Source organism: Morone saxatilis, unplaced genomic scaffold, assembly GCF_004916995.1.
Source record: "Morone saxatilis isolate NCDOM2014 unplaced genomic scaffold, NCSU_SB_2.0 Contig12, whole genome shotgun sequence".
NCBI classification, from domain to species: domain Eukaryota; kingdom Metazoa; phylum Chordata; class Actinopteri; family Moronidae; genus Morone; species Morone saxatilis.
The window spans coordinates 27,673,639-27,682,066 of NW_023339674.1; the positions used below are offsets into that span (position 1 = coordinate 27,673,639).

Sequence of the window (8,428 nt, forward strand, 5' to 3'; positions counted from 1 at the left end):
TTATGAACCTGAAAGGGGGCATAATATGTCTCCTTTAAAATGACCAAATTATCTCTGTTGTCCTGGAAAATGTTAGGCCTTCACTCAGATTGCCTATGTAAACCTGGGTGCGTACACAGTTTGCTCCAGATCTACTAACTGCCAGTATTTTAACATTTGTCACAAAAAGTGTGTCCTTAATGTTTAACATCATAAAGATGTAATAGAAGAATCCTTGTAAGTAGACAGCTTCAAAAAAGTCGATCTAATCTCCAGTATATCCCTCTCTGCCATCTTGTTTCAGGCTGTTCTGAACCAAAAGTTCACTGACTGCTTTGTTTTGGTCTTTCTGGACACCCAAGCTGGAAAAACAGTGAGTTAATGTACTGATATGATTTATGTTATTATTTCACTAAAGCTGTGCAAACATCTCAGGAGTGTTTCTTTTACATTTTCTTCCTCCCACAGAGTCTGAAGGTTGTGTTTCGGGAGCCGCTGCCGTCGCAGCCGCAGGCCAGCAACAGCCCCCCTCCTCAGCTGGTGTCCATGTATCATCACCTGGAGTCTGTCATCAACACCGCCTGCTACAATCTCTGGACAGGACTGTTGTAGTATTGATCAGTGCTGGACTTAACCTCGATTCGTGTCCATGTAACCACGATCGACACATGGAGACAGGAGGCAACAGTGGAGAAAAACAGGTCATTTGGAGGAGTACAGCGAGCAGCATTGGGAAGAGCATCATACCGGATGAGTGAAGTTACCGTATTTCTGCAGTACCCTGTAGCACACAGGATGCATTTAGTAGAGAACTGATAGCCAACAAAAAAGACCAGAGTTTCAAACAACAAACTCAATCCTGACTACCATCTGTTAGCCCATCTAGCTCCAAACCAGTAGGAAAAAATGTGATTAAAAACTAAATGGCTCCTAACTGGTGTGTAGAAACCCCCCATTAGCTGGTTCAGTATCTTTAATCCTTTGATATACTTGCTTTTGACCAGGCATTCATGTTTGCATTATAACCACCACATATCAGCCATATCAGCCTATATCCTGGATTCCCTCAGACCGTTGTGTGTGCAGTAAATTAACACTGCACAAGATGGAATTAAACCCACAGAGGATGGTAGCAGTGAACGTGTGTCACCGTGTTAAGTTGGAATATGTGAAAATGTTCCAATGTCGGCCAGTGTTTGTCCCATCCTGATCTGCCTCACAGTGGGTAAACATTTTAATCCACTAGTTCCTCGCAGTTCGCAGCTGCAGCATGACCAGTACTACTCACATTGAAGCTGTATATCACAAGCATTAGGGCAATTCAAAGTTTCTCTGGGCTTTCTCTGTCTAAAACAGCCTACAATGCAGTTCATCGAGCCAGGCTAACTATGTATGTATTCCCTCAGTGTATCATTGTAGGGGCACAGCGCCTCCGCAAACGTCAGAAGAAATAGATGCACATTTCTGAAACATGATATTAAGCTATAAAGAAAATGAGCAGAGCCGCTACATAAAGCTGGCAGACACTGTGTGTTATATGTTATGTCAAAGGTGGGGAAAGTGAGCGAAAAATCCAATACCGATGACATAGAGCGAACAACGTCACAGCAAGTAGTGTAGCTAACGTTAGCTATGTTGTGGGTTAGCAAGCGGTCGCTAATGTTGAGGACAAGAATAACAAGTTAGCACTGTGTGGGTCGCTCCGATACACTTTAGGTCTCCATTCTGTTTCATGCACATAGTTTTAAACTGTTCAGAGCAGTTTTTGCAAAAAAATTGGTTCGGAACTTAAAAGGTGATTCCCAGCTGGAACCAAAGTGGGCGTGTCATATTCCACAGGTCGTTGTGCATTGTACAGCGCCCTCTGTTGATGACGCATCCTTGATTACTATGGTTCCACTCACAACGCAGTGTTTCGCTAGATAGCCCTTAGGTTCCAAGAAGTGGTTCAAGAACCAAAACTAATTTGATGAAAAAACACTATATATTTGTTTCCCATTTACAAAGCCAGCGCTGCGTACAAGTCAACAATCGGACTGTGAGGAGATATTCGTTAAATTTTGAAGTGTATTTGATTAGAGTGGCATTACCTAGAAATGCTTACCCCACCCTAAACTTACACTACACATTATAATCAGCCTTTCTGCACTTTGATGTTCATATAGTACATATGTTCAACTGACCGGCCATGGTGTGCAGCTCACACTGAATGCACAGAACCCCCAGTCAGTTTTGACAATTCCAGTAACATTTAATAAAAAAAGACCATGTCCCCCAAAGAGAGAAATGCAACTTTTGCTTTGTGCAATTCTACTATGAATGGAAAGTAAAAAGAATATGAAGCCAGAGCTGAAAGATACAGACAATATGGAGTCTGTTCTGCAGTGAGTCAGCAGTCTCAAACTGCCAGAAATCTAAAGGATCATCCATAAACCAGATTATTGATCATTCAGGCAATTAATCAGGTGCTGTGACCTTAATCTGAACGCCAAGTGACAACTGATCTGGCGGACGTTTGTCTCGATCTGGCGGATATTTGGGGCAACCAATCAAGGTTAAAATTGGGCTTAATAATCCACAAACTGTCTGCCAGGCTTTAGACGGCAAAGGCCACTTATTTAATGAGAGAGGCGATTACTTTGACCTTCATCTCGTAACTACATTGATAATGAGGATCAGGATCTCAGCAGGTGACGGATCCATCACATAAATTCGCTTCACAGTAATTAATCAAAGTAACACATGACGATGTTGGGGAAATCAGCTTTTACAAGCTGGAAAAGGTAGAGGTAACGGGCTAAACCAGGGGGGCAGCATCGCCCACCACCTCAACTAAAGCTGGATATACACTGTACGATTTCGCAAAATAATGTTTAATTCCAACTCCTGCTGTACGGGTAAATTGTCTGCGTTGTAAAGCTAAACTCGCGACCTGACCTTACACCGCCTGTGAAAATGAAAGAGCCCATTGGCCCCTGCAGACCGCTCTGCCTATTGACAATTGCCATTTGAAAGCTCCAAGGCTTCGAGGCTAGCAACTTGTAACAAACTGAACACACAGAAACTGGCTTAAGCGGTACAGTGTATGCCCAGCTGAAGCAGTTCCCAGGGTTCAGCGTACCACGATGAGGACACACTTTAGCCAATAATATTCAGTGTTTGAAAGATGCAGCTTGTGTTATCAAAGTTTTACACAGTCCACAGTCCATAGACTAGTAGGAGTTCAGACTCCACCTGCAACTGAGCAGGTCTATGAAGTCTGTATCGTATCGGACACCCTGTTGGGTCGGGTCCTCAGGGTTTTCAGGGATCAGGTCTGTCTGAAGACCTTAAGCACAGAGCCTTTTACTGATCGGCTGACCATTCTGAGCAGTAAAAGTGGAAAGCAGATGAGATTTGTCCATCTCTCGTGGATCAGGACCTGGAAGGTCTTGGAGTTCTGTGCTCTGACACATATTCTGATGACCTGATGGTTAAGGAAACATTTTTACCAGTGGAGAAATCGCTGCTGGATTTCTTTCTCCTCATATTTGACTGCGAATCACTAAATGTATATCAGCAGTCTGGGTTAACTGAATCTGATGCTTCAGCGGACGTCATATATATGATGGATGTGTCCCACAAATCCGTTTGCTGGTTTGTCTGTTTTAGGGGTCAACCAAACACCAGCTTGCTGTTGGTTGAGGCTGTGACTTCTCCAGTTAAAGTTCACCAATTTTGAGCTCCACGCACAACGCAGATGCTAATCTCTTTTACCACTGGAAGCAAAGGTTTAATTCACCCTTTGCTTGCAGGGAATGAAAGTGAATTGGAGGACTCTCGTTGCATGTGTGACCATGCTGAAATGCAACAAAAGCCAGTCATAAACAACCCACAACAAACGCTTCTGGCTTTATAACTGCAGAGGTTTCATACTCCACAGCTTCATTAATTGGTTTGACGTATCTTGTGCCTTCTGATAGTATTTTGCTAGCTCTTCATACAGTGTTTTATATGAGTGAGAGTCAGCTGAGATGTCGGAGTGCAGAGTGGGAAGGCTTTAATGTTAGATTTTCAAGTGTCAAACCTGTTACTCACTTGAACCCCACTGCCATATCTGGTGCCCTGAAGTGCCTTTCTCTGTTTACTTTCTCCTTTTTCCCCCCTTTTTTTATTCCCTAACCTATGAAGCGATACTGTTGTCATTCCATCAGCTCTGCATAGAAGATCTTTGGAAACACACACTCCTGATGTTATGTAGTGAAAGTCAGTTCAGAGAATGTGACAGAAAAAAGAAATTGCCTTTCATAAGAAAGAAAATGGGTCACATTAACTTTGATGATTTGCATAATAGCATGCCATATGTCATCAGTGCAGAGTGTTTCCAAAGCATGTTCAGGGTGATGAGTTTGACTTGTGTTGTGTATTCTGAAACAGTGCAGCTGGTAATCGCACCTCAATTTACAAGAGGGCGGAAGCCAAGACATCGCTACAAACAGAGGCTTGGTATTCGTCACAGTACTTTGATTAATGACATACTCAACGGCCTTAGATTTCTACACCTTTTCACTGGAAGGAAACCAAATACGTGTTTGAGCTTCTTCGTGGATGTAAAATGAAGAAATGTTGAGCAAAACAGTGCTGTCACTGCTCAGTCTGAATGTTAAACACTGGATATTCATCGTGCAAAATGTGAACTGTAAAAAGTTAGCCCTTAGCATTTTGACTCTGTGATATAAACACTGCACTGTCCCTGACTGTATATTGTATATTATGTATATACAGAAGACTTTATACAGTATGTGAAATGCTAAATAAAGCAGTAGGATGAATAAGAATGTGTTGAATTGTTTTTCACATTAACACAAATACTGTGGGAATTTGAGATGGAATAAAGTCTTTGCTTATAATTAAAGGGGAAATAAACCTCTACGATAAATGACTACACGGCACTAACTTGAGTCAGCTGATTAATTTGATCAATTATTTGGGACTAGTCCGGACTCAAAGGACCGGTGTGGCAGCTAGCAGTGCAGTTGCAGGTTACAACTCCCTCACCTCCGCCTCCCGTTCCAAGCTGAGGGGAAACTACAGTGGCTGCAAAACTTGTGCCAAAAGCTGAAGGCCCTATCGAGAGCCTGTAGGTTTGTCCATACTGGGCTACTGTAGAAACATGACGGTTCAACATTGGTGAACCGGTAAGCAGAGGACCGAGCTCCCTCTGTAGAATAGAAAACAGCTTATTCTAAGGTAACAAAAACACAATAATTTCTTATTTTCAGGTGATTATACACTAATGAATAACATACCTATGAATATTAATATTCCATTTCTGACAATAGATCCTCTTCAGTATTACACACTGGACCTTTTCATAGACAGCTCAAAGTCTAACAGGGTTCCCACTATTTTGAGAGAGTATTTCCCAGGAGTTTTCTTGATAATACAGGACAGCACTTGCTAACAACGTCATATAATTTACCGGAGGACCTTGTAATGATACATTTAACCCCGTTTTATTTATTGCATACATGACCAGCACAGGTAACAGTTCAAATGAAGTAGAATTAAATTTATTTTATAGAAAATTAATCTTCTTCACCTATTAGTCTATTAAAAGCAGAAGCAGAAAGTTTGTTGCACATGCAATTATCATCTCTATTAACCACAACACATTTTTCCACTGGGCTTTTATCAGAATTTTGCTTGTGGCTCCAGAAAAAAATACACTTGACGCCAAAAACATTGCTGCAAGTTTGTTCCACGTGTGGTAAACCTGTTGTAAAGTGTTGTTCCGTGCAGGTTCTCCTACCAACAGCTGTGTTTCAAACAAAATACATGGGCAATCTGAGTGAAAGACTAAAGTATGACTGTGTGTTTCGTACCAGCCATAATTCAAACGACATCAGTTTTTGACAGTAAAAAAGTTTATTACAATAAAATACGTTATACAATGGAATTAAATCAAAATCAAAGTTAGGGATACTGTAAACAAAAGAAATAAAAGTGTTTTCAATTATTCAATTCAAAACAGTTAACAACTGGTGATTTAAATATCACATTTAAACACTAAAATGTGATATGTGATTTGTCATTTAAACCCTAAAATGTACTGTACCAAATGTACCTTTATTAGCAGTGTTGGGCACTAGCCCAATAACTAGCCCAAGTTTCAGTAACTATACTGAAACTATTAAATGTATTTCTTATTACTTTTTTTAAAAAGTTGTAAAGTAATATAATTACAATTGGTAAAAGTGATCCTTCTCCGAATAAAATTAAAATCAAAGTAATGGAATATTTCCAGCTGCTAAATTTTCCATCTTCCAAACTAGTTTCCTCCATGATTACACAAATGAATCCAAGGATGTGGCCGGACGGTGGGATATCAGATCAGTAGGGGTGACAACAAAAGTAATGTTGTAACTAATTATTTCTGGGGAGGAGAGAAGGAGAACTATAATACCAGTATTATTACTGACATTTATTAGTAATTAGTTACACTACTAATTACTTTAGAAAGTAATATTACTGTAATATTGTTACTAGTAATGCTTTACTGCACAGCACTGTACATCAGTGGTTGCCAACCTTTTTCCTTAGAACCCCTATTCTATCATTTGGTAAACTGCATACGGACTTAGTGGGCTTCTTCTCTGACAAATTCAGTGTTTTCTTTTCCATAATTCTTGGCCATTGTTTCATTATAAGTCAATTTACTTTACCTTCTTTTTCTTCTTTTTTTTTTCAATCAATCAAAAAGGCCTTGCAACCCCCAGGTTGGGAACCACTGCTATACATCCTACTTAAATTGGAAATATATTGTATATACTTGGATGATAACAATTAATTTCAGTTCAATTTGAGTCAGTTTCATAACTAATAAAGGAACTCTCTGATGTTCACTATATATGTAAACAAAGTTGTATAAAGCCTTTAAGTGTCAAATTTGTAACACAACCTCTGGTTGCTTAGCCAGTCATCCACAGCTGCACACCCACTCTGGTCTTCATTGTGGCTGATTACACCTGGGCTCAGGTTGAAGGGGGGCAGAGACGTGCTGTGAATTATATGTCACCAAACTAATATTGATACAAATTCGATTTAGCAAAGCTAACAGTAGAGTGGGGAGATGTTAAACAAGCACCATCTGGACACTCCCACACAGGTCTGAGCTCTAATCAACCACAATAACGGAACTCTCATCTAGGCGAGTTTGGTATGGGTGCACAGGACCTTTAAGGATACTACAGAGGCTAGGACTTACCACCTCAGTGAGCCAAAGATAGAGCTCTGGTCGCCACTGCTACACGACGCCATGTTGTGGAGCCTGCTCCACACCAGTGTTACATGTTCAGCAGCAGCGGCTGTGGTGCAGAGGCAGAGCGGGTCGTCCCCTAAACAGAAGCTCCGGGTGCAACATGTCGAAGTATCCTTGAGCAAGCTATACTGAACCCCCAAGATTGGCTCCTATGTGTGCTATCTAGTGTCGTTGAAATGTGTAGATGCATGTTCTGTTCTGTCTTGTAGAGGTAGTGGAAAGGGGTGAATGTGGCGCTTTGAGTGGTCGGAAGACTAGACTAGAAAGGCGCTATACAAGTACAGGTCCATTTACCATTCCAGTCAAGGCATAAATGCAGAAAATATTTAAATAATATTTTATGGTCAATACATGAGTCTGATTCTAGCTTAGCCCTCTTCTTAAAATCTTAAAATATTTAAATATACTTCCTTCGTGTTGATTCTACATGAATTCTGTAATTTTAAGTTTAAATATATATTATTACAAGCTTCTGTCTGAAGAATACAAAAAGCAAGATTTGCAATTAAATTGTGCCATAATTAGGTAATTTTTTTAATCAATCAAAAATTAGAAAATGCTTTAAAAAATGTGTCCCTAAAAACTGCAGACGAGAATTTACAGGATAACTTTACCTGGCTAAGATCATGTTAGCCTGGATGAACTATTTGAAAATAACTGGGATTTTCTTTAAAGCAAATGTCATTTGAGGAACCAGATTTTTTCACATGGCTAGCATAACTTCACGCTTCGGTAAGCGGTGCAGCTTCTCCCGACCCTACCGATCTTGGACTCGCTGTGCCACCGCAAGAATGACAATATTTTTTTGGCCTACACACCTCCGTGCAGCAGCACCTCCAATTCACACACTTTCCTGGCTTTTGGCCATTTTCCTAAAGACAGCACTATCTAGTTCTATTATACTAATAGCATATTCAAATCGGTGTATTTGAGGGAGGGGACAGGGTGGAGCGTTGTCTCTGCATGTGCGCTCAATTTCACGGTTGATTGCGATGTACAAGACAATGTACGGGGGATTTCTGCGTATGCACATTTTGATACATCTGAATTTTTTTGTGCGTACGGAACTTTCACTCTTTCAGTGTACGCACCACATTCGCTAGTAGGAATCCACGCAAGTCTTAGAAATGAGGCCTGAGCCAATCAATG

The 8,428-nt window shown here is 40.6% G+C and overlaps 1 protein-coding gene across 1 annotated transcript in view; it reads left to right on the forward strand.

Moving 5' to 3' along the window:
- szt2 (SZT2 subunit of KICSTOR complex) overlaps window positions 1–4,790 on the forward strand; it is a gene marked incomplete in the record, with an annotated part of 110,147 nt that extends 105,357 nt beyond the window's left edge. Inside the window, 2 exon segments of the mRNA XM_035652785.1 lie at window positions 293–352; window positions 448–4,790. Of these exon segments, the coding sequence (XP_035508678.1) occupies window positions 293–352; window positions 448–591 (204 nt within the window).
- Window positions 4,791–8,428: the final 3,638 nt, after the last annotated feature.